The sequence below is a fragment of the Symphodus melops genome (genome assembly GCF_947650265.1).
Source record: "Symphodus melops genome assembly, chromosome: 13".
Lineage (NCBI taxonomy): Eukaryota > Metazoa > Chordata > Actinopteri > Labriformes > Labridae > Symphodus > Symphodus melops.
This window is the reverse complement of record NC_136703.1, coordinates 14,968,277-14,994,600: the sequence shown is the minus strand read 5'-3', so window position 1 is coordinate 14,994,600 and position 26,324 is coordinate 14,968,277. Positions and strand designations below refer to the sequence as shown.

At 38.8% G+C, this 26,324-nt stretch overlaps 1 protein-coding gene and 1 long non-coding RNA gene across 2 annotated transcripts; both read left to right on the top strand.

Moving 5' to 3' along the window:
- Positions 1-15,239: 15,239 nt before the first annotated feature.
- On the top strand, positions 15,240-22,781 carry LOC306834152 (putative helicase mov-10-B.1). The gene is made up of 22 exons (XM_079359954.1): positions 15,240-15,362; positions 15,911-16,131; positions 16,567-16,660; positions 16,898-17,045; positions 17,340-17,562; positions 17,825-17,911; positions 18,216-18,369; positions 18,481-18,635; positions 19,048-19,212; positions 19,373-19,479; positions 19,552-19,751; positions 19,962-20,065; positions 20,249-20,346; positions 20,428-20,526; positions 20,756-20,861; positions 20,984-21,101; positions 21,193-21,384; positions 21,812-21,880; positions 21,978-22,103; positions 22,271-22,359; positions 22,463-22,561; positions 22,687-22,781. The coding sequence occupies exons 1-22, from the start codon at positions 15,255-15,257 to the stop codon at positions 22,694-22,696; spliced, it is 2,772 nt and encodes a 923-aa protein (XP_079216080.1). The 5' UTR covers positions 15,240-15,254; the 3' UTR covers positions 22,697-22,781.
- Positions 22,782-24,780: 1,999 nt separating this feature from the next.
- Positions 24,781-25,689, top strand: LOC306834153. The gene is made up of 2 exons (XR_013780455.1): positions 24,781-25,046; positions 25,151-25,689. It is a non-coding gene; the product is annotated as an uncharacterized lncRNA (long non-coding RNA).
- The last annotated feature ends 635 nt before the right edge of the window (positions 25,690-26,324 follow it).

Genomic DNA, 26,324 nt, shown 5'->3' with positions numbered 1-26,324 from the left:
GTTGCCTTGTCTAAACAGATGTTCATATGAAATATATGGTGCATTAGTACGACACCGTGGTCTTTGTTTTTTGTTCAGACAGACAAAACTTTAAGCTGAAAGTCAAAAATAGACCAGATAGTGCCGACAGAGCAGAACTAATCAGTATGACCGAGCAGGATTGTGAGTAACTTTCCTTTGCACTGTTGTCATAAGCTGCAGTATTATTCCCATCACACACACACACACACACACACACACACACACACACACACACACACACACACATACACCAATGCTGCTTCCATCAGTCTGAGCTCAGAGACAGTGGGGCAGTAATAATACAATCTATGGTGGAAACAAAGGCTGCTTATATGTGAGTTGGGGTGGGGTGAGTTATATCAGTCTAGGGGAGGGAAGTGTTTGATTAAAGGCCCAAACTAAACCCCAACCCCTGCTGGCCTCATCCCACCCCTTGCTATGCGGAATTCCAGGTGGGTCCCAGGCTAATGACTAGATGGCTGTAATTACCCAGGGCTGTTGATAGCTGGTGATTGGACATGGTCGTGCCACAGAGGACCTAGTGTAGGCTTCTGCTGGGACCACATTTAATCAAAGGCTTCTTGGCCGGCTTATCAAAGGGAATACTTTCCAGCAATCTTCTCTGCCTTGGCCCCCTTTACTCCCCAGACTCTCAGTCCAGTTCGAGTCTGTTATATTAAAAGCCAGAGATTTCCAATGATGTGAAATAAAATCTTCAAGAAGGTATCCCTTCAGCAAAAGCATAAATATGCACTTTTTTTAAAACCAAATATCACTTTGTTATTTTTGTACTTAGCAAAACAACAGCTGACAATGGCAAATGCATTTTAACAGCGAGAAAGAATTTCAATGGGCCTAAATGTTTAAACTACGCCAATGCAAAAACATACAAAAAGGCCATGTGTCCATTCATGATGCTTTTTTCTCTGGCAGTGCCCATTTTCAATATAAAACCCAATGTAGTTCAGTGTTTTCAGCACTCAGCATCCTGAGCGCTATAAAAAATACTGAACTATCTGTTGCTATGCTCAACAACAGAGAAAGAGAAACAAATCTGACTCATTTTTTCAAGGGTACAATTTCTAGGAGTAGATCTGCTGCTCATACCAGGGCAGGATTAATTTACATTGTGGTTTAGAAGTTTTCTCTGTGATATTTCCATACATAAAGAAAAATATTAAGCACACAGAGCTATTCAAATCAACCTACCCATTCACTCACTACTGAGGAAAGCATAAATATAATAGTGTACAACGACTGAGAAAGGGTTCTGAAACTGAGGATTTGGGTGCTTTCACCGCAAACAAGCGCTGTAAATGGACACAGACCCTTAACCAAAAGAAACATACAAACAATGCTCCAGGAAGAACAGGATACTCTGTTTGTTATCGTCAGACTGCAGCTGAAAAATAACTTCCAAAACTTTTATTCCTGCTACATGACAGAGTCAAAGCAGTTCAGTCATTCAGTCACATACATTCAGTCGAGGGAAAAAAAACAGAGTTATTATCAGTTCTAAGGCAAACTTAAGATGAGAAGAAAATATAAGAAGCTGTCTTTACACATTAATACTTGCAGATTTTTCTTTTTTTCTGCCAGTTTTCCTCCCTGCATTTGTTGACTCAGCTGTGTAACTTTAGTCTTTGGGAGCCTATTTGTCTTAAACTTCTTCATGTAATTAATAGTTTTTTTTCCAGAGCTAGTTTAATATGACGATCTGCTGACAGACTGTGATTATATAAAGCTAACTCTGCCCCTTTTATGTAAACATGCTCTTGCAAACTCTGAGTTTACTTCTCAAGTTGATAACCAGTTGTATGTGACTGTTAAGCACAATCACTTAAGTCAGGGTTAGTGAAGCCAGATAACCCAAAGATACCCACAGCATGTCAAACTGGCTTCATACAGTAGTATAGGTCTAATAGCACACAGCCATTACACAAGAAATACCTTTTGGAGGAAGCAGGCCAATAACTCCTCCACATCTCAGCTGAGATACAATACAGCCTCTTTCATGTGCTTCACAATCAAAGTGTTTAATTGGGCAAAGATTAGGTGACTCAAGATTCCCTAGCCTCATCTGCCCCCAAAAGAGCTCTCAATATCCTCAAAGCGGTCTTTGAATAACCACAGGGGAGCCATATTGTCAGATAAGATAAACTTTATTGCACCCTGGGGTAATATTATCTAGCCATTCATGGAGACTATTCAAGTGCCAGCTTCCTGCGGCAGAGTCTCTCTCTGTCCTGGATGCCAGGCTAAGAGCGTCCCCGTCGAGTATCACAGGCAAACCATTGGTCTTTTTGCCACTGGTAGGAACATTTTTACTTTATGAGCTTTCAAAAATGGTATCAAGCTGAATCTGATCAAATTCCAATTCATCACAAATTAGATCATTTTAATCGATTTGCCTGAAAGCTTTAATGGTTATAAAAGAACTGAACTAACTTTAAATCACTGAAATCTGAAAATTGATTGAGGGCATTTCTGAAAAAGTAGTCAGATAAACAAACAGACATTCAGATTTTACAGGTTGAAAACAAAAGCCAATGTGGGAGCTTCGTATTCAGAAGAGAGATCATATTTAATCTGCAATAATTTCACTTTTTTATAAGGTATAAATCAATAACATTCATTCCACTTAAATGGTCAACCATCTAATGAAAATATCTAGATAATCTGTATGCTGTGAAAAACCTGTGTGGACATCTTGTTCGCTCCGAAAAGTCTTCCCTTGTTGCCATGTCTTCTGATGAATAAGCTTTGAAGGTACAATCCGATATAGATCTGCAACATGACTTAATTAATAGAACTGAGAACTCAGAAAGATTAAACTGTAAGCACACTCAGTTCACATTGTGAAAGAAAGAATGCTTTAAGGATAAAGCATCTTTATGTTCTGTATGTCTTGTTGTAAAGTAATGGTCGTTAACGTCACCAGCTCTGTACAAATTGGTACACTGACGCACACATAGCTGCAGTGCACATGTCCGCAATCATTTATTACACATCATCACAGTTGTTCTTCACTGCGCCACTCTTTTTTTTTTAACACTTGATCTATATTCCCCCCCACCTCTCTCTCTAGGTACTGACAGTTAAGTAGATTTATAAACCTTTAACTCGGGCTGTAATTCATGTCAGTCTCAGCTCTGGTTGCCAAATGACAACAACCCTTAGAATAGAGGATGAACGTCTAATATGACAGGACCGGGCAGCACACTCAGAATGTACATGTGTTAACTAAGTTTTAGGGCTGCAACTAATGATAAATTCAGTAATCGAGTAACCGTGTGCTTTTTTGATTCATCCATAAATAGAGCTGTTTTCACATATATACTCCTGAAAAGATCTAGATTATGTCAGAGGGACTGTTCTTGCTATTCTCCTGACCTGGCTGGGGTTGGGGGTGTGTGTGGGGGAATGGGTCTACTGAGGTCAGTCATGTAACAAAATAGATGCAGAAGTAGCTGAAGGAGCAACAGAGTCCGCAATACGATGCTAAAATTACAATTTTGGCCTTTACATCAATGCTACTTTCGGTTCGGCAGAATCATAACGTCAACTAAAGAGCGGAGAACATCATACTGATGAACAGAAAATGCAGCCATTTAATTATGTGCATGGAGATCGTAGCGGCCGTTTATATATAATCTATGCACCTCGCACCTTGTAAACATCACTTCCTCTCCTATTGGCAGGTGAATTCTCCCGAGAATATCCTGCTGTGTTCTCCTTACATCTGCCCAATCAGACTTGATACAAAAAAAAATGATACTAGGGGTCTGGCAGGACAAACTCTGGGTCAAATCTGACCAAAAATGGCTGTTTGTGTTCACACACACAGCTCCTCTTGGAAATCTCCAGTTTTTTAGGAGTTTTCTGCAAGTGTTAAAGCCCTATTAGAGAGTAAGTAGGCATGTTTATAAGCAGACCTTAATCTGAGCAAAAAGAATCATGTAATCTACAATTAATCATTTCTCATCTGACAAGGCACATTCCTATTGATTCCTGCTCCTGGTACAGTTCTGTGTCTGTGGAAAACTAGTGGGACCGCACCAACAACATTGATGAGGGGTGGTCTGGGTGTCAGCAATGCGATCTGTTTGGCACACATATTCACATGCCACACACACACACACACACACACACACACACACACACACACACACACACACACACACACACACACACACACACACACACACACACACACACACACACACACACACACACACACACACACACACACACACACACACACACACACACACAGCTTCCTCTGAGCTCACCTATTACCTCTCTGGCACAACCCAAAGTGTGTTAGAAAGCCTTTATAATCTGTCACTCACTGCTTGTTGCCAGAAGGTGAATTAAAACATACTAGTGTGTGTGTTTGTGTGTAGTGGGAGGAGTTACCCCTCAGGGCCGATAAGACCTGGGCCTTTTTTGTCCTCTCTGGTCAGAAAGGGTGACTGGGGAGGTCAGGAGTCTTTAAGTGTAGTTGTATCAGCAGAGAACTTTCAGTCCTATGAGCTACCACCACTAATCCATCGCCTGTTGACACCTCCTGAACATTAACAGCCTCATGTAGCTAAAATCCTCTCTGCTGACCAGCAAAGAGCTGAATTTATTCAGAAGAACACCTGCTCTGCTGGATTAAAATCTGGCCAAAGGCGTAGCTGCCTACAGTGTCAACTCCACCATTCATCTTTCACCCTTATGCTCTGTGTCTATCTGAAGGATGTGGATGCGAGCCATTAGGTATTAGGTGGGGCAACTTTGGGAAGAACAGGTTGGGATCTGGAGCAGCAGGGGGTGCAGATTTATTAGGGAGCTCAGACTAATATTTACTTGACCTGCCAGGACCTGAGGGGATGTCAAGAGGAAGAGAAAGTATGGCTATGAAATGCAAGGTCTGCATTGGATGAAAATGGGAATTACGACACAAAACACTTATCTCCTGAGACCTACAGCCAAAAATGTTCACCCGTCATCCCCCAATCAATTCCTCTCCAGCTCTCGAACATTCACTAAGCATCCCCTTTGCGCTGTCATACACTATAATCAATGTTTGACAAACTCATTTAAGATGTAGTGAGATAAATTCCTTGTACTTTACTCTCTGTGAAATTAAAAGTTCAGCTATTGAAAAGCTGTTTTAGAAAAAAGCACTGCTGCGACCTCACTAATAGGAAATGTAGCAAACGCAAATACCTCTAGTTAGTGCTAAGCACTGTCAGTAAAGGTTAAGAACATTTTTTTTGGAGAACCACAAGATTAACTTTACTGCTTGATCATTCTGTGTGATGAATATGAAACATTTTGTCTCAGAAAAAATAAACACATCAGGCTCAAGATGCAAGGTGTGTGTGCGTAACTTTTTTCTTTCTTTTTTCAGATAAAGAATCCAAAAAGTGCATCTGAAAAAAATGGAGTCAGCTGCAAAGGCCTTTCCTCGTGAAGTTATGTGAGACAAAATACGGGGCACATGATAACAAGATCAAGATGATGGTAAGTGCTCCATGCAGTGTTTCATAGCAGCACATCACGGTATCTCATGAAGTGAGGAATAAATACAATCTCCTGAAAAGTAAAAAAAAAAGCAAGCTAAATGTATAAAGTCACTGCAATTTGGTGTTTGTTTCACGTCTTGCACATTATCTCTTAACTTCTTTTTACTGCTGTCCAAAATTATCCCGCTGTCAACCTCTTATATTCCACTGTCACTTTCTTCTTTTGCCTGTTAAACTTTGTTCACATTACTATCACTTGTAACATCATATAATGACTACAGTTCTTTTTTCCCACTAACTCAAAGAATTGGTCAAAACCTCAACTGGTTGAATTGTGTAAAAGCCCTGTCTTACCCAACATGGTACCAATTTGTCAATCCTAATGTATCTTTATTACTCATTACCTGAATGTTGGTTTATGACTGTAAGAATCACATAAAAATATTCAATTCCTGCAGGTCTGGCTCATATAATGCAGAGAACCCTGCATGAATGTAAAAAGACGTTTACAAAGCTCCAGTATTTCACACAGCAGAAGTTTACATGGCTGAATGCAGGTTTAGCTGCTTACAGACAGCCAATTAAGAGTGACACTTCAGAACCTGACTGAACCATTTGAGACAGTTCGCCACAGAGAATCCTGTTCTGTACAAGGTGTGGGCTGCCATGTGACGAGGTTTGTATATGCATGTGACAGTGTGAGTGTGTTTATCTGCCTCCCTGTGTGGGAATACACAGACACACCTCGTGAGGTACAAACAACTGTGACCTGGCAAAATAGTCCAAATTCCACTTACATACCAAGGAACCTGGGGGTTTGGGCTGAGAACATACACACAGACAACGAGAGACAGAGGTGTGGGAAACAGGAGAGATACTGGGTCAGGGTCAAATTGTATAGGCCTCACATACATAGATACCAGTGAGTGATACCAGCTGACACACACTGATGCTGACACAAACAGTGTGATACCATGGCTACCTGAGTGACATTGATAGATAGTGCTGAGCCATCCCAGTACTACACAGTCAAACTAAAACTCAGCTCATCCATTTGACCTTCGCTCTGCACATACTGCACCAAACACTCCACTCCTCTCCTCAAACCTCTGCAATCAAGGAAAAACACAGAACTAAAATAGCATCAAGCTGCAGCATCTTCTACCTGTACTCAAACATTTTCACAACTGTGTGTTTATTGTTGCTTACAGTGGAGCAGACGTGTTTACCCCATCACTGGAGACAACATCACACTTCTAGACTCCTCAACTCCTCACCTTTGAAAACACAAACAACTAAATGTACACACAAACTGACGCATACAGCGACTCCCAAACTCACACTATACAAACAAACACTTGGTTCAATCCAGGAGACTTTCTGTTTCTGTTTTGAGGCGCAGCTTCTTCCAATTTTCATAATCCAGCTCAGTTTCTGGGAAAAGATTGGATTTTTTCATCATAATGGCCTAGTGGTAGAAAGATTGGATTAACATTATGTTTTTGGGTGTTTTTTTTCCACAGTCTTAAGATGCTTGGAGCCTAACATGTATCAACACCACCCTTCAAGTGTGCTTCACGTTCCTCCAGCAGTAAGGGGGTGATGGAGAGAAAGGACACAGTATAGTAACCTCAGTCGCTCGGTAAACAGAAGTAAACAAAGCCAGCTCTCAGCGTTAATTGGAGGAATACGGCACGCAAAACATTTACACAAAGCTGTCACAGGAACAGTGTCATATAAGTTGGTGTAACAAAAACAACAGAGGCAAAGTGGTCTGTCTCTCTTTTCTTTCCTATTAGAAGATTATTACATTTAGAGTACTAAAGCTTTTATATTGTCTTGATCTTGCTTTATTATAAATCGAAACAACCCAAATCTAGAGCTTGGACCTTGTATAATGAGACTGTGTTTCATTTAATTTGACTTTTACTATGTTCTAATGTTTTGAACTTTTCTTTTAAAATCTGAAGTAAGCTTGAATTAGCTCCTTCTGGTAAATTAGTAAATCCTTGTTCTTCAAAGTACCTTATTTGTGATGTGACACTTTTTAATGAACAAACCTGGATTGAATGAAACAGATCATAAAGACATGAAATAAACATTTGTTCACATAAGAATTGAAAAAAATACATTTATATTGAAAATGTATTTTGTCATATCTAAGACCGTAACACTTCCAAAAGAAACACATACGTTACATCACATTGCTTTAAATTTGGGGAACCTAATTATATAACAGATGGGGAAAGTGTGGTTTCTTTTCATGGTCAAAAGAAAATATCTGCAGAGTGAGAGTCTCTCACCATGTCTTTAAGACAGGTTAAAGTGACACTGTAAAAGGAGGGGCTTCTCGCAAAAATATAACAACGAAATGAAACTTCTGAATTCGCCATCAGCAACATTTTTAAAATTGGTATCTGCCCCCGATTTAAAACGTTAGTTTCCAACAGCAATTATGGTCCGCAAGTTAGCTGGAAGAGTGTTTCTCTCGTGCAGAGAGTGCGGGGGCTGGCAGCAGGTCTTTTTTTCACTGTCCAGGCATATACAGTATCTAACACATGCACAGATATACAGCCATGTGGACTGTGCATGCAATCACCCATTTACACCAGGTACAGACGTATACATAGGATGGGGAAGCATAAATCACTCATATTGCATGATCTTATGAAACTACTTGTTCAGAAAATAACCTATATCAATATACTGGTTTGCCAACTTTAGCATATGAAATTAACTTAAACTATCAAATGAAAAGGACTCTTCATAATAAGGTGCTGTAGCTATAAACAAGAAAACATAAAGATTGGTATGACGTTATAGAATAAGAAGGATTTTGAAAAAGATTGCTGTGAAATTGTTTGTATCCTTGTTCCTCATTAATAAATCAAAAACTTGTCACAATCAGTTCAAGTCAGTTTATGCATGCACACATACAGTGTGTGTTCACAAACATCGGCAGCACATTTGTGTTCCAAGTAACTTTGCTCACATCTCCATCATTGGCTTTGAGTTCCATTTCTATCAAGTACTTGAACCGGGAGAGTTTAGGGGAGAGTAAACAGTGGGCTAATGTGTTTATCAAACACTAAAGCGCACACCAACAGTTGTTTACTGCTAAGTGAGCCAAGCCCCATACAACAACAACACCAGCGACAGAAACCTGAAATCTCACAAAGTTGCACGCTGTAAAAGGAAAGTGAAGAAGGTTTGTGTACAGAGAATATGACAATATGGACATCCTGCATGTGAATGCTGATGGGATGCACTTCCTTACTCTATAGTTTAAAGGCAAGTGAAGGCGAGAGAACAAATGTTGTGGATGAGAGCCTCCTACTCCTGGATGAATCAATAAACATGTGTCTCCTTCACAACAACACACAACGCCAGATTAAACTAGATTCAGTTATACATGCAGATGTTCCTGAAGAAACATAAAGGATGAAAAATAGAACTGAAATAGCCTTCCCTCAAAGTCTCGTAACAAACATAAATACGTGAAAACTGCATCTTGCCTATTTGACCCCGAACAGAAACAGTCAGTAACATTACCAAACAGGTTCTGACGCACTTTGAAGGCTGCACAGGAATGCTCAAGCTTTTATTATTTAGGTTTGCACCTCTTTACTACTGACATTATTTGTGTTTCTTGGCCAAATGTTCTGAATATGTGCATCAAAATACTCTTACTAAAAGCCCCTCTTGCTCTCAAAGTCCTACCTTGGAAAATTCACTAAGAAACTGTCTTAACCATAGTTAGATTAGATTAAGGGAGACATCACTGTCCACTGTTTCTATAGAACCACAAAGACTGGAAACACAATTTCTCATTTTAATTTGCTATACTTTATCAATCCATAAAGAGAAAGTCAGGTTAGCAATGTATTATTAAGTGATACTACTCACACACATCACGACCAATTGGCCAGTCCCCCCCATGAAAGACACAAATGTTCAAACAGGAACTGCACACAACCCTCTCTGAAAGCAGGTGCGGGTTTAATTTCAACCCAAGTCTCTACCAACTAAGCTACCTGACAAATCACCTCATGGTAAGGGACATAATACGCTGGTATCAAACATCCCTCTGAGTCTCTTATGTAAGTATGGAGGGACAAGAGCTGAAAAAAGCTCCTCTGGGTTTTTTTGTTTGTTTTTTTTCCATTTGGGACGAATCTGTCCAACACTGTAAAAACATTTAAAAGGCCATTTGACTTGAGTATCATATACTTGGAGTGAGGCCCAATGCCAAGAGAGAGAAAAGAAACGTGAAAACAAAAGATAGACTAAAAAGTCCATGTGATTTGGTATGTTGCTCTATTTCAGCCATTCTCACAAAAATATGATTTGCTTATATTTAGTTTAAAATGTTTAATAACCTTAACCCCATTGACCTGAACAGGTAGATTAGGAGCAAATATTCAACTGATAAGCATTGCACACAATTATGGTGACGCTTAACAAAGCCTCAAACTGGCCCAAAACATTAATTTTGCAGTTACACACACAAACAAGTCCTCATCTTTAAAGACTTTAAAGACAGAATATAAATGTGTCATCGTTTGGCTGAGGTGTCAAACACCATATCCTTTCAAAGGTCCCATATTTGACTTTTTCTGGTTTTATATGCTCTTTAGTGTGTTTTCCAGGTGTCTTGTGCATGTTAAGGCATCTATGTGCAAAAATTCAAAGAGGGTGGAAACGTGTCTTCTCCTACCTACTGTTAGCTGTAGCTGCATGTAACGCTCGGTCCCTCGCCCCCTTGAATGTAACTTGCCAGTGTGACGTCTTGCCAGTGTGATATCACTGATCCAAGCCCATTGGCTCGTTGTAGCAAGACCAAGCTCGTGCTACACGCCCATGTGACGTCTGTGTTGAGCAACTGATCAATTACAACAGAGCGGAACAACCAACGAATCAGATCAGCCTTGGCACACGTGGGGACCCTGATCGTGGGGGATTCTGAAATGTAGGCAGAGGAGAGAAACTGCATGGAGCAGCAGTACATGACACATTTTTTTCGAACATTAGTGATTGTGAACGTACTTTAGCTGTCACATAAATTAGATATATGGACCCCAAAAAGGGCACAATATGGGACCTTTAAACTTCGTAATTTCCTTGAATCTTTCCAACCTGCTGTACGGCATTAGTATGAAAAATGTAAACCCAATTTTAGATTTATATCCCTCTAACCATCATCAACATTGCCACTTACTGTCCAGTCCCAACGTATGGTCCCAACACATATGATCATTACCTTGAGCATAATGTAAGGAGGATGTGTGGATGAGGGGGTCTAAGTGTGGAGCTGAGCCCTGAAGAGAGAGGCCTCTTTGACATGAGGACGGCAAGATGAGTGTGGCGCTCAGTCCTGTCTAGATCCAGGGAAGAGAGAGATGCTGGGAGGGATGATAGAAGATAAGTCCACTTCTTCAGACTCAAGGGGACACTTCAGTACAGGCACAGGTCTCACTAACAGGGAGCACTGTCTGTCTGCCTGTCAAGACATCAGAGAAGGACTTTGAAAAATGCAACACGGAAACAATTTTTAACTTGATACAACAAAGTCCCCTTAAAAAACTACTCACTTGAGTCAATCACCAGAGTTATTTCTTGATCTGGCAAGCATCAAGCATGTGCGTTTGTGTGCGTTTGTTTGTGTGTGTGTGTGTGTGTGTGTGTGTGTGTGTGTGTGTGTGTGTGTGTGTGTGTGTGTGTGTGTGTGTGTGTGTGTGTGTGTGTGTGTGTGTGTGTGTGTGTGTGCATGTGCAGGCTGAAGGAACAGTGACAAAGACAGATTGGGTGTCTGAGAGGGACAGATAGCCTCAGAGCACAACTCCACTAACTCTTTGACTGAGATAAAACGAGATAAAAAGGAAGGTTCACACACAAAATACTCCTACACTGACACTAGAAGTCTATGCAGAGGAAAATTTCAGCTCTGAATGTGTGCACTAAAAAATTAAGATACATCACAAATTTTAAACAAACCGAGATGAACTGTGCTGTGGCATCAAACTGACTTGTAGGATTTGTCTGTGTATATACTGTGAGGTATAATGGAGGGGCTTGCAAGTACAAGGCTGTGTGAGGGTGCTAAACCAGTTTAAAGAGCTCTTATAGCTCCTCTACTCTTTCTGTGTCTCTTCTACTCCTTGTTGTTCAAAAATGTTTGATTCATAAAACAGCTTGGATAAAAGGTATACTGCATCCCTATCGTCCAAGCTGTTTTATGAATGTTCTAGTACATAACTTAAAAAAAACCAGGGCATTATAGTTTGTGCTTGTGTCAATGTGTATGCGTGTGAAAAGAGGGGGTGGGGGGTCTGTCCTGTGTTTCCGGGTGACCTTAGTGGCCAAGGCTGTCTGTCTATTAGAGCAGGGGCTATTAGACCATCAGAAAGTGGGAGCATCCCCTCTCGCCATTGTGATAAGATCAAGGCATTCCGACGGCCAGAGCAGTCATTAGCCTGCTTTCCAGCCCATAATGTCCTTTCATTAAAACACCCTGTTGCCATGGAAATGCAGCTGTGGCCATTTAAGTCAATTCTCGGCCATGCTGTCTCACTGGGTCACTGACGGAAACGCACATAAACACACAATGGAATGACAAATTTTCTGATAAACAGCTAAACACACACACTGAAATCAGGGGAACGAGTGTCTCAATTAAAGACACATTTACACACACACACACACACACACAGACACACAGACACACACACACACACACACACACAATCTTCCATCTGGGTGTGATCTTGCTCATTTGGGGTCATAGCCGCCAGGACGGTGGATGATCCCTTAGTCACTGCCGGCACAACCGCATGACTTGTAATTGTGGAGTAAGATAATGTGGACGGCTGAGTCATTCTGCACTCTGGCTTTAAATACAAACACGGACAAGCAGACAGATTCAAGGCTGACAGAAACACACACACAAACAATGATGAACATAAACGAACACCTCTGCTTGTTCTGAAGATTTGGCTTCAAACTAAGCCAAACCTCTATTCTTCATCAGGCTGCATCCAAAACATTTTGTCATCCGTGTACACTTCATACTCTCCAAATACTTCCTTAATCCTTCAAATCAAGACAAACATGAAGCCTTATCAAACCTATTACCTAAAATGTTAAATTGTACCTCATTTAGTTTAGTGTTGGTTTTCTAAAAAGATGTTATGTGTTTGCATATACTTGAATCGTATTAAAAACTGCAACTTTGTTCAAGGTTCAAGGTTCAAGGTTGTTTATTTGTCAAATATGCTCCATGTTAAACATACAGCACAGATGAAATTGCAATCCCCCCCAACCCCCAGTGCAAACCTGCAGCGCATAAAAAAAGCACTAAAAAACTAGCAATAAAAACAATACTATAAACAAATAACTTAACTAAAGACTTGTAAAATAACACCAATGAAAAATGTAGCAATTGCAAATACAGCTTAATTTAAAAAATATCACCATAATCATCATGACAATAATCATATTAACCTTTAGATACAACCCTACTTAGTGATTGGTGATTTATGAGCAACATTGATATATTTGTGGACACTTTTACAAGAGGCCATGCAGTGTAAATGTTTCAAGACACTTAAAGAATGGTTACTATTATTAACAGTCATTAAGCTCATGAAGCCTTGAAGATGTGCAGTATGTGCTTAAAGAGACACTTCTGTTAGAGGGATATAAAGACATTAATAGAATTGAATTAAATCTTAAAGACTTAAATTAAATCAGATTCAGAATCGGTTTTATTGCCAAGTACATTTACATATACAAGGTTTTGGTGTAATGTCAAATACAAATTGAAAAATATCAAGTCACCATAATGATCTTCCTAAGCCTATGCCTATATATACTTACTAAGCCTGGGCCTATATATACAGTACATATTTGTCAACTGTAGGCTCTGCTTATACAGAATGATCAAAAATGAGTCTTTGTCGCCCCCCTGAGGCCAAAGCAAGAACAAGGCAGAAAAACTTTCCTTCTCATTTCTTTGCTCCCTCTTACATACTGTGTGTGTGTGTGTGTGTGTGTGTGTGTATATATATATATATATATATATATATATATATATATATATATATATATATACACCCTTGTGCAACAACACTCCCAGTAATCATACTGAAAAGTTAGTGCCAGCAACCTTGTTATTGGTTCTTGAGGGAAAGCTGAATGCTTAACCAAACAATCCTGAGGTGGGGATCACTGGGATTTTTCACAATTTATTTTTTTTTTATCACTCTTCCTAAGCCAGGAGTAATTCTAATCAACAGTACTGAAGACTGATTGTTTTTTTTTTTTCTTTATACAACTCTCAACACTCTAATTTCCCTGGTTTCATGATTAAATTTATTTACTTAAAAAAAAAAAACAGGTAAAGTTTGCTCTGTGGTAACCATGGACACCTACTTAGTTGGAAGAGTGCAGTAGAATATAACGTTTGAGTTGCTTGGCAACAGTCTAGTTTCAGTTAAATTGTTTCTCATTGAATTGTTGATGTTGAACTGTTGTGGATTTGTACTATTAGTCTACCTGTATCTTCCACTGTATAACTGTTGTGTAATGTCTCACTTTTTTGTATTGGATATCAGCAGTGGATTGAAATCGTCCTCAACTGAATCACAGCAGTGCTGATATCCACTATCTCTCCTTCTCATCTAGTCAATATGTTTTTATCCCTACTCTGGTTTAAACTATTGTCTCTGGAACTCCTAGCGATAACATATAACTCCACCTGGGAAGTTAACAGGGTTGGTGATTTTTGAAAACTAACAGGATTTCAAAAGTAGCATTCCCTCCATCCTCTATCTTCACCTCCTCCCCACTGTGCTCCCTCAAAAGTTACTTACATGCTTTGAGCCTGGGCTCGTGCTTCCAACTCCTTTGTAAGAAAAGTTGCTATTGGCTGTCCTAAAAGTCGCTAAATGAAAGTATTGCCTAATTTTCATATAATTGGCAATAAGTGTGCAAGAGTAGCTAATGGACGCTGTCGGAGAGAAAAAACTTTTTGGGAGAAGCAATAAATGAGTAAAAAACCTTAAATATGTTTAGAACTACAACTGAACTCTCATCTGTCTATTCTGGGTTTGTGTTTTTGTTTTGGTCTTTGAAATAGGCCATCACTTGTCAAAATAAAAAGTCGCTAGATTTGTCGCTTGTAGCTTTTGACAAAACAGGTCTCCAAGAGGATATGACAAGTCAAAAGATATAGCAAGAAACTCGCCAAGTTAGCAACACATGCATAGAGTACAGTACAGTCAGGTGACATGATTGGTTCATAAAACTCGTACCGAGTGTCGACATTGGTCTAGTCTGCTCCAGATTACAGATCTCTTCGGACCGAAACACAATTTCAACTAAAATCATAAAAACGTGTATCTTGACAAAATCACCAACCCCGCCTGCAGTATGCAACATTATTGATGAGACTTTTAGTTGAACTGGCACTTTAATCATTGCATTTTCACTTACAATATTACATTCATTTTGAATATGTTATTAGTCTGTATTTTTTAGTACACTTACATCAAAACATTCAGGCTGAATCTAAACTTGGTTTGCATGTAACAAGTCAGTCACAGTGAGTCTGAGAGGAGAGTTTCTGGGTGGCAGAACAGCAGCAGAGGCAGTGGTTGGCTGCATTCCATTAAAACAAATTTCAAAACATCTCTTGGAATTTAACAAGCTGCATCACTCATGGTTACAAGTCAGGCTGGGGAGCTGTTTGTCTTTAAACGAAAACTTCACTTCACTTTGTACTGCTGTTTTTTTCAAGCTGCTTGCAACCTCTCGCCCGTCTTAAAAGTAAGTCTCTGTGTATAGTAGCTTTTTGACTGATGTTTTCAGGTTAAAATGTTTGAAAAGCAATTTGTTGCTCTGCACTTGATAAATATAGCTACATTATGTTGTTCAGGCAGTTCGGTAGCAAACCCAAAATGTCATTTTCAGACCAACTGTTGGCTGCCACTCCACCAAAGGTTGCTTTGGTTTTTAACTTTAATGCCAACCTGCAGAAATATGTCATTACTGTTAGTAGCTACTTGTCTTATATGAGATGGATTTCAATAGAATTCATATACAGTCAATTGTTATATTATATTGTTATATTATAACTCAAACTGAATGTAGGCTTTGGCTTTTTAATATTAGCTCGGCAGGGTTGTATTACTCTCATAATGTTAGTTTTGGAATAACAGGTCGCCTGCATCAAGCAGTAATGGATTAACGAGGCCTTTCTTTTTCAGCTCTTTAGTTTAAGGAGTTTTGATGGAAGTTATTTTATCGCATTTATTACAATACAAAAGATAACTCAGTAACCTATAGTGGAATGAAATGGTGGTTCTTTTTCATAGGAACATCAGGACAAAATGAGCTCTCTTCCCCACCAGCAGCAGCAGCAGCAGCAGCAGCGACAGTCCTGGATATTAACTGCACCATGGTCTGTCCAGGCTAAAAGACCAGGACAAACTGGTTTCCCAGGAGTGCCACAAAATGTTGAAGCAGAGGTCGCTCAACAGGCCAGGCAACGGATTGAAGCTCGTCTTAATATTGCCAAACTATTTCAGCAAAACAAGTAAAACAAAAAGTCTAAAGAGATATTTATTCACTTAGATTGAAAGTTGTGATTACCAATAATTAACTTTACCATGTATGACTTTCTAAATGTAAGTGTATTTTTTATGTAACTAATTTTACTGCTTCAAACCCAAACTGTAACACATCCTTCAAAGCTCTTGGACCTAAAAAAAACCAACCAACCATCCTTGGATGCGCTTCAAGCTGAGGCGATACAGTAGATGGCGTGGAGTGTTTGCTTTCTCCACCACTTTGGCAAAGTCTGTTTTACCTGCCTGCTGTGTTATTTAAGCATGTTGTTGTATTGCACAGGAGGGATAGTGTAGAGGCAGCGCACGCTCTAAAATGTTCTCAAAGCTTTGGACCAGAAGTCCACTTTGAATGACATCCCTTCTAACAGCTGTGCTTTAATCATTTTTACCACAAAAAACAGGGCTCAACTAAATTCCAGTAGATATCATGTCACCATAACCTCAGAGCCTGCATCAGAGGATGAGAGGATCTTCTTCACTTTATATAAAAAAAAGGTAAGATAAAGATGAATTCTGAGTTTTGCTTGTTAATGCCCAATATGGCACCTATAAGTTTCTGTCACTGATAAAAGTATTACAAACAACATTTTTTGAAAGCATCAAGTGTAGATTTATTAGATTCCTATAACTACATGTGTCTTATCTTTTGTGGCTTTTTTTGTGTGTACATATTTTTCTTTCATGGCCGTGTTGATAAAGCAATTTATATACTACATTATTCCTACCAAACAGAAAATGGTACCAATGACTGTGAAGAATTCTGGGACCAAAGCTGTTGATTTAAGTTTTAGGACTTTTTCCTTCGTAAGGAACATTTTCACTGTCAGAGACTGTCATGGAAACATTATCAGGACCATCCAGCAACACACTCTTGGACCAGGTATGAGGTAGAATATTTCCCAGTTGCATAGCAGATGTAACAGTTTTCATGAGCCTTTTAGTGAATACAGTGACAAATTAGTAATTTCCCTACATTGTCCAATTCATACTAGGTTTCATCATTTTATTATAGGAAGTGAGCTGTTTCAATAAGAATCAAATAATTATTAATGAATGACACCTTGAAGTATCCTCCCCTCCTTTTAATGCTTTGTGTTGTAACATAACTGTTATTCATTTACATTAGATATATAAATGTTATTGTAACACATTTTTCCTCCCATTCTGTCTCCAGGAGAGTCATATACAATTAAGATCCATTTCAACTCCAACTATGCAGGATTCTACGAATACTTGCTGGTTTTTAAGTTTGAAACACATCAGCCATCTTCAGAAAAATTTGAGATTATGCGCCTTTTGGAAGTCCAACGTATGACATCATATAGTGTTGAGCCCGCACCAACAGCGGCCGAGAAATCATTGTGCGACCACAAGTTTAAAAAGTGGATGCCTGCAAGGTACTTTATGTTCCTCCTAAGTCATATGTATGAATGCTAAATGTTAGCTTTACTTCTTCATATATATATATATATATATATACATATACGTTTTTTGTCTTTTTTCTTACTAAAGTTAAATCCACAGACTTTACAATGAAAGGTTGTAAAGGAGTTCATGAAGGACATTGTATCATTTACATCAACTTTAGATCCTTCCCCACTTTTCATACTTAGAAACTAGTGTCACTCATCCTATTCCACTGCTGATTTTCCTTTCCAGTAAAGTTTCCATACATCTTCAAACTGTGCTGTATTTGAAGACTTACGCGATGCCCGAAAGTATAAAAGACTTAAAAAAATCAGAGAGGTACGTATTTTTCAAAGATGGACTTCAAATGTCCTTACAAACCATAAAAGTTAAGCATCAAAAGTGAAGTGTTAGGTGGAATATTGAGTTTCATTCATCACACTGTAACAGATTATATTTCATAAATCTACTCTAAAATAATCACCCATTTTTAAAAAAGCTTATTGGAAAAATAATAAACCAGGTCTCTTGAAGGCTCACAGCAGAAGTGCTCATCCATTGCTTCACTATAGGAGATGTTTAATCAATCACAGCTAACTAGCTAATAGAAATTGATATTTTCATGCCATTTGGGTCTCTGAAGCGCCCTGCAGACAAGTCTGAATTGGGAGAACTATGCACGTAGGTTCCACTTGCTTCTGCATCTTGAGGAGAAAAAGCAGCAGTCTGAAGCTGACGTATTTTTCCAGGAGTCGGTGCCAATGTTCAGAAACAACACAGACCTTTTTGTTTTACAGGTAATTAATTAAACAAACTGTAAATACTGTAGCCTGGGCTGAGAATGACACCTGTACAAGTCAGAATGAAATTGATAAGTTTAAACAGTGAAAAACCTTTTGTGTTGTCAGATCCATGGAGTGTCCAAGAACTCAGCCTTCAAGCTGCGTGCATGCAAAGTGCGGGTCACCATTTTACGCCAGACAGGAGTTTTTTACGAGAGTTCTTACAAAGGTTGGGTCCATCACATAGGTGCAGACCAGGTCTTCATAAAATTCAAAGCATGGTACGAGATGCAAATAAATGATTAATTCAAGCAAACTTGCAAAATGTAATGTGACCATTGACAGTCTTTTTTTTTAAATTGAAATCTCAATGCAACCCTATCTTTGAATTACTGCAAAATTCAATCCTTTTCATTTATATTGGTCTGAACCGTCACAAAAATAAGAGTCAAGACTTTTATATTTCAACATTAAACAAAATTAGTTAACAGAATGATAGCAATAGATCTGTACTAAAACTCTTAATCCTACCAAATGGCTTAATGATGATATATTTATACAGATGTTTCTGTTATTGGCTTTGCTCAATTGGTTAATAATTATCAACTTTATTTTTAATTTACATTTTTATTTCAATGCCTAAATGTGTGTTGTTTTGCTTGCCAAGATTAAAACACGTGACTTTCACCACAGCATGGAACATTTCAAGGATGGCATGAAAGTCAGCATAAAGTTCATCATCAACCGTATAACCCTGCAAATCGAGCATAGAGCAGCAGCACTTGTGTACCGGTACAAACTGAGGGAGGTGCTGTTCCCTACCGGCCAACTCTCTTCCCATCATTCACTTCTACACAGGTAATACTCTAGTATTGCTTCACTTAATGAATGCGTAGTTTTTTTGTGGTAGCACCTGTTACTTTAAGTTTAGTTAATACATGTTAGAATATCCGAATGTTCATTTACACTGACTCTGCTTTAGTATCAAACCATTGTATCCCTGTCCTTCTGTAAATAGGCTGGAAGAGAAGGGCAACAACCCCGAGCAGTATGCAGCAGTTCAACACATTGTAGCAAATACTGCAAAACCAGCTCCTTACCTCGTATTCGGTCCACCTGGTACAGGTAAGGCCCTTGTATGCAGTAGAATTCACTGAATTGATCAATTTATCAACTACTCTGACATTTCTTGCTCAGGCAAAACAGTGACACTGGTGAAAGCTATCATGGAGATTGTGAAAACCAAAGCCTCGTGCAACATCCTGGTGTGCGCCCCTTCCAACAGTGCAACTGATCATCTCTGTGAGAAAATAGTGGAAGTAACCCCAGAAAGGTGCAAAGTGTATCGACTCTTCGCTCTCAGATGTGCTGATAAAATTCTCTCGGAAAAAAGAAAGGTGGGGTTTTTGTTTTTGCTAATGTCACTATATATCAATATATGTTACAATTTTAAACAAAGGTTTTTCATGAAGATAAACAAAGATATCGCTTACCTGCTTTCAGGCTTTACTGGTGTTGATCTCTCTATTATGTACTATTGAGTGAAGAATGTATAATGTGTGTTAATATCCTTGTATACATCTGTGCTTTGTGATTTTTATTTATAGTTTTCCTGCAACCTGATTCCCCATAGAAACCAAGTAATAATTCCCAGTAAAACAGAGCTGATGCAGCATAAGATAATGGTAACCACCCTGAATACTGCGGGAAGGTACTGTAGCTATAAAATAATTCACTTTTCGGTTGGCATATAACTTTGTAATATTGAGCTCCAAACTGTCTCCCATGCTGGAAATGTTGAACTTACATTTCAAGGATAGCTGTTGTTACAAGTACAGATGCTGAATTTTAGTATTCATATTAGTTCTTTATCTCTCTCTCTCTTTCTCTCCAGGTTGGTGACAGGAGGGATCCCTCCAGGTCATTACTCCTATATCTTTGTGGATGAGGCAGGCCAAGCTAAAGAACCAGAGTGCATAATTCCTTTAGCAGGTGGCAAAACTAGGAGGTTAACAGAACCTGTTTTTATTCATACAAATGGTGTGTACTAAATGTTGCTGTGTTTCTCCACAGGTTTACTGAAACTAAAAACATGCCAGGTAGTGCTGGCTGGAGACCCTAAACAGTTAGGTGCTGTCATCACATCCTCAATGGCTAGCAAATATGGCTTGGGTGAGCTATACGCATGTCTAAAAATACAGCAACAGTTTCTACATTTTGTACTAAAAATGTAGCTATCATTCACAGGTGGTTAGGACACTCCAATAATAAACATATAAAATAAAGCTGATTTTGTTGCATCACCTGCTGTTAGGATAGGCTGTTCAAAATAACATTTAAAAATTGAATGTAAAAATGGAATGTATACAAAAGCAAGGTTTTCAACATTTACTCTGTGCAGGTTTGTCCCTATTGGAGCGTCTGATGAATGACATCGACCTTTACAAACAACACGAGACATACGGATTCAACAAACGCTTTGTCACCAAATTACTGAGGAACTACAGGTGATGACTAGATGTGTTGCTGTACCTTCTCACAATCTGATTATAAAACGCTCTTGTATATCTTGGTCAAACAGCCCATGCTATTTCTAAACGTACATTTTTTCATGGTCATACTCTCTCAGATCCCATCCTGCGATTCTGAAAATTCCTAATGAGCTGTTTTATAAAGGAGAACTTCAGACCTTTGCCTCAAAAGAGATATGCAGTTTATACTGTAAATGGGAACTCCTTCCAAAAAAAGTACTGCAGCTTCCACACACAACACGCACGCACGCACACAAACACAGACACACAATATATCTGGCCCTAATTTCTTTTTTCTGTGTCTTAGGATTTCCCTCTGATCTTCCATGGAGTGGCAGGAACTGATGAACGTGAGGCCAACAGTCCCTCTATTTACAACATGGCAGAAGTGGAGGTGCTGAAAGAATACTTAAAAGCCCTTATTGAACATCTTCACAAAAAGGGTGTCACCAACATTGGACCCAATGAAATTGGAATCATTGCCCCATACAGAAAACAGGTGCGTATGTAAGAACAGAACATAATGGATAGATTATAGAACTGTGTGTTACTGCTGCTACTACTACTACTGGAAGATATGCTTCCATTTGTGCCCAAATAAATCTGTGAAAACAGGATGAATTAAATGGCAAACAAGGTCACTAATCTTTCTATATCATTAAACATTTATGTGGTATATTTAACACATTTGAACGTCTTTAAAAAGGCTTATCTGCATGATATCACCTCATTTTTAAGTTAGACCAGCGTATGGAGGAAGGGAAACATGGATTGGAGAGACACTTTGCTCTCATGTATGAGCGGTATTCATTCATTCTGTTGTAAGATTCTCTTTGAGAGGCCTCAAAGAGTCTCTGCAAATAGATATACTTGTAATCTAAAAGGACAGGTAAGTTGGTAAATGACATGTTTTTGTGTGCTGACAGGTGGAGAAAATCCAGAACGCACTGCAGACTGACCTGGAACTTTGCAAGGAAAACTTAGAAAACATATCGGTATGGAGACAAGATCCTTACAGTCAAATCTTATTGAGAAAAAATAGGGCAGACATTCAAGAGATTTAAAAAAAATGTGCTTTGCTGTTTTAAATAGGTTGGTACAGTGGAGAAGTTTCAGGGTAAAGAGTTCAGAGTGATTCTTGTGTCTGCAGTGCGCAGCAGTCCTAAACTGACTGATCCAAAGCAGAAATTCTCTTTAGGATTTGTTGATAGCGAGAAGGTGAGAACCGTTACATAAACTCAAATGAAATATATAATATTTGTGCAAATTCCCACAACAGTACTAGGCTGTCAGCACTTCTGTCGAAATGAGGAAAAGATTAATATGCTTATATAGAGTACAAACAATCATTAATACATGCACACTAACTGAAAACTCCTCCTCAGAGATTCAATGTGGCCATGACTCGAGCACAAGCCTTATTGATTGTAATCGGAGACCCAAGAGTTTTGAAAACTGACGCAACATGGAACAGGTAAGGCTCCACATCCTCATTAGTCTAATTCTGTTTCAGCGAAAGAGAATGGTTTGTGCATAACCAAATCATGATCCCTTTTATGCTTAAAACCCGTCTTTAGATTCATTCATTACTGCTACAAAGAAGGGGGGTACCGTGGCATTCCACTGTCTGTTGAAGAAGAAGATACACTGACTGATGAAAACTCGCCAAGCCTCCAGTAATATACACAGAGACACACACACACACACACTTGTTATTGTTTCTCTGTTTTATGACCAGAAGTTATCTTAAAGATGAAGGAATGATCTGTGTTTTTGTCCATCTTTGATTTTCACCCCACAGTGAAGAGTGATCAGCAACAGAGCACCCTGACAGAGTCATCACACCTTCCACGCTCACCTTTGGCTCATGTACACTTAAATAATTATCATAAACTACTTGTGCGCAAGACATTTTTTTTGTATTTTTCAAAGGACATAATCTAGGCAGACATGCATGTTTAAAGGACCTACCTTTTTTTTATTTATTTTTTTTAACATGAATGTAACCTTTTTTGTCTGAAAGCTTCAGTTTTACACCACAACCATAGCCTGGTTCCAGAGCTTTCAAGCACCTCCCTTGAATTTTTTTTATTTATTTATTTTTTTACAGGAAGAATCAAATCTCTCTCTTGAGACTCTTTTACACAGTGGAGCTATGTTTCAGTTTACCTTCTGACAAACAGAAACATATTTTCTCTATTTATGGCTTGCCTCGAAACTAGACCAGAAAATGAGAGAGGATGTTTCCTAGTCAATTCTAGTGCAGTGATATAAAATGACCTTAGAACTGTAGTAGAGTCAGTAAATGTTTCAAACAACCTCAAACAGGAGTGCCACTGTTGCTGCTGAAGTTAATCCTCTGTAGTCCACATGGAGCAATTCCTAACTGAATGAACAAGCTGGTGAACTAACATCAGATCATTTCATTATTGCCTTAATGTCTAACTTTCTATATTCTTCTACAAAAAAGGCAGACAGGCATAATTAACAGAATTAACAAGAACTTCACACAAACAATGAGCAGCCAAACTATTAAAAAGTCATTATAATACTTTAAAATACTAATTATCATCTACAAACACATCAGGAAGAACACCTTCTGCCAGATGTGTCAGCACCAACTCTTTTAATATCCTCTGAAAAGCATCTGACTGCAGCTCTTTAAGTTTCAGCTCTTTATGTAATTTAAACTTCTAGTGGTTATTATGGTGTCTTTCCCTGTAGACATGCCCTGTAGATGTGCATATCCATATTGTCATCATCATTACTTGAATTGTTTGGTCACAAGATATCACATGTTGCTAAGTAAACTCTATGTCTAAATGAAACTTCACATGAGTGAAGACAGTGTGTACAGCACATCATAAACTGTTAACATAATCCACTGTGGTAAAGAAATGTAATTTGCACCTGTGTGCATGTAATGAGCTGAGAGCCCTCAGTGATCAGTCTGACAAGTCACAGGCCAAGATATCAGCAGCTCGGCCTGTACAGCACTCTGTAAGCATGAGCAGCAAGTGTACAAGATGACAGCGAGGCTGAACGTAACAAAGACCCCGATGGAGAAAAAAAGAGAAACTAATAAGACCATGATGAACAAAAACATGTGAATCCAATGATGGAATGGATTGAGTTGAAAATGGGCAGGGACAGTCACCATGAGAAAAAACTGCCTCTAGGACGGTCTAATAAAATAACGTCTTTGACCACCAATAACAATCATGCCAACCATTGAGATAAAGCAAAAAAGGCATTTTGAGAAGTTTTCCTCCACGACTTAATCAAAAGGTTTAAATATCAATGCTTTTGACGTTTGAATCAGCTCTCTCAGCTGAGGGACTCACTCCTTTTGGATTCTGTAAAGATGAATAAAGCAGTAACGACACAGATGTTGCTGTCTTCTGGGCCTGACTTTGAGGAACACTCTGCAAACTTTGAAGAATCTGACTCTGCCTCCATGACAGCTCAGACTTAGAGCAACAAAATGTTGTGTTGATAATGGAGTCTCAGTGTAAACCAGATGTGCTCAGCTGACCAGATAGGCTCAGGGCCCTGCGCCTGCTAGACGTCACACAAATGTTACACTTCCCACGATCACAGAATGTTTCTGATTGGTTGAGCTTGCTGTTACCATGGTAATATTTCCCACCTCTCTGTGCCATATGTTTGGGAACCTTGACACAAATAAATAAGTCTTGCTAGCAGGCTTGCTAATTAGTTAGCAAACACGAAATGCACTAAATAACCTTGTCATACCGCTGTGAATGTAGTTTATATTTTTCACGACACAAACTTTAAGATAGTACAACACTTGCATGAACAGTACACACATTTTAGCAACAAAAATTACTTTGAAGAAAAAAATGATTTAATTTGCAAAGGATTGTAGGATGGATCCTTGTTCCTTGACTTCTGACAAAAATCATGTAAACAGTCTTGTACCTTTTATTTAGTTTTTAATGCCGTTTAGGTGCCGAATTAATTATAGTATAGTTGTAGAGCAGTATAGCTCAAAGACCCGAAAAAAAACTGAAACTCAAAAACTGTATGAACTCTCAAATCATTTTTGTTTGACATCACAAGCAGGCGCAGGACCCCAAGCCGATCTGATCGACCAAGCACATCTGGTACTTACACCGGTTTAGGCTACTTCTGGCCCAGGTCTGAGGATGGGTCTCTCCAAATACATCATATTGATGCAAAGTTTTGTACACTAGGAATTCATCTACAAAGGAGAAATAACACTAATTTCATTTTTTTTCCAGGATGCATTTATCTTTTTGAGGGAGTAAAACTGTACTCCTATATTCCTGTCAGCCAGCTGTTCCATTTTCAAAGACTGGGAGAAAAAAGGAACCAAAATGATAACAAGGCATAACACCACAGACAGGACCTTGAAAGTGAACAACTTCGGCCCTTATCTGAGAGGAGTTTAAAACAGAAAGGACCAGACAATGATTCTCAGAGGAGAGCGTGATTCTCACACTCTTCACATGCCATCTTCATCTACATATTCTCAACTCAATTCCTTTTTCTCCCAAAATAATGGTTCAACCAAATACTCTCCATGCATCAGTCTCTGTGACCAGATAACAGATCTGGACAGTAAATCATTTTGAAGAACAGGGATTACTGTGTGTGAAGACTAAACTACATACAGTATCTGGGCTGTTACAGGCCTGAGCCTGTCCATTCAAGAAGGTGGTTTATAGGCAATGTTGGCGATGAGAAGCCTTCCATGACAGTACGTGTGTACATGTCCAAAGTGTCTGTAAACAAAAAAGGGATCCGGTTCAGAAAATGATATCTGTCTCTCCTCCTACTCTGTAGGCTGAACAAACCTGTACTTGTTATAACAGCCTAAACGAGTCAAGGTTACAGGATGAAGTAGCTGACAAGAAGGTAACAGAGCACACGAAAAATAAATTCTGTATTCTGTGGGCTCTTCAGTTTAATAGTCTAATGACTTGCTTGGATTACAGAAACATAATATCTGACAATTATTATACAGAAGAGGACTAACGGATACATACAACAGTATCAGCAGATGACATTGCAACATAGAAAATATGGACTGGTTAGATGTTTTAGATTGTCATTGTTTCTGGAGCTAAACATGACAAAATAAATGCTAAACTTCTGTGACTAAGGTTACGGACCAGAAACAAGGAAAGTAGCCTAGTTATGTCAACAGCAAAGTAAATCAAGGCATTTGGAAAAGATGTCCATTCATTTGAGTCCTGCAGATTATTGTTAAATTCGTTATTGTCAAGACAGCGAATTCAGTAAATTGATGCGAAAGTCGTCATTGAAGAAGGAGTGGATCACAATCATATTATTTAAAAAAAATGCATCTAATCAATAAAAAAAAAAAGATACCTTAATGTTTTTTGCACTAAACCACCTCCCACTTTGCGTAAAGCTCATGAGACAGTGCAT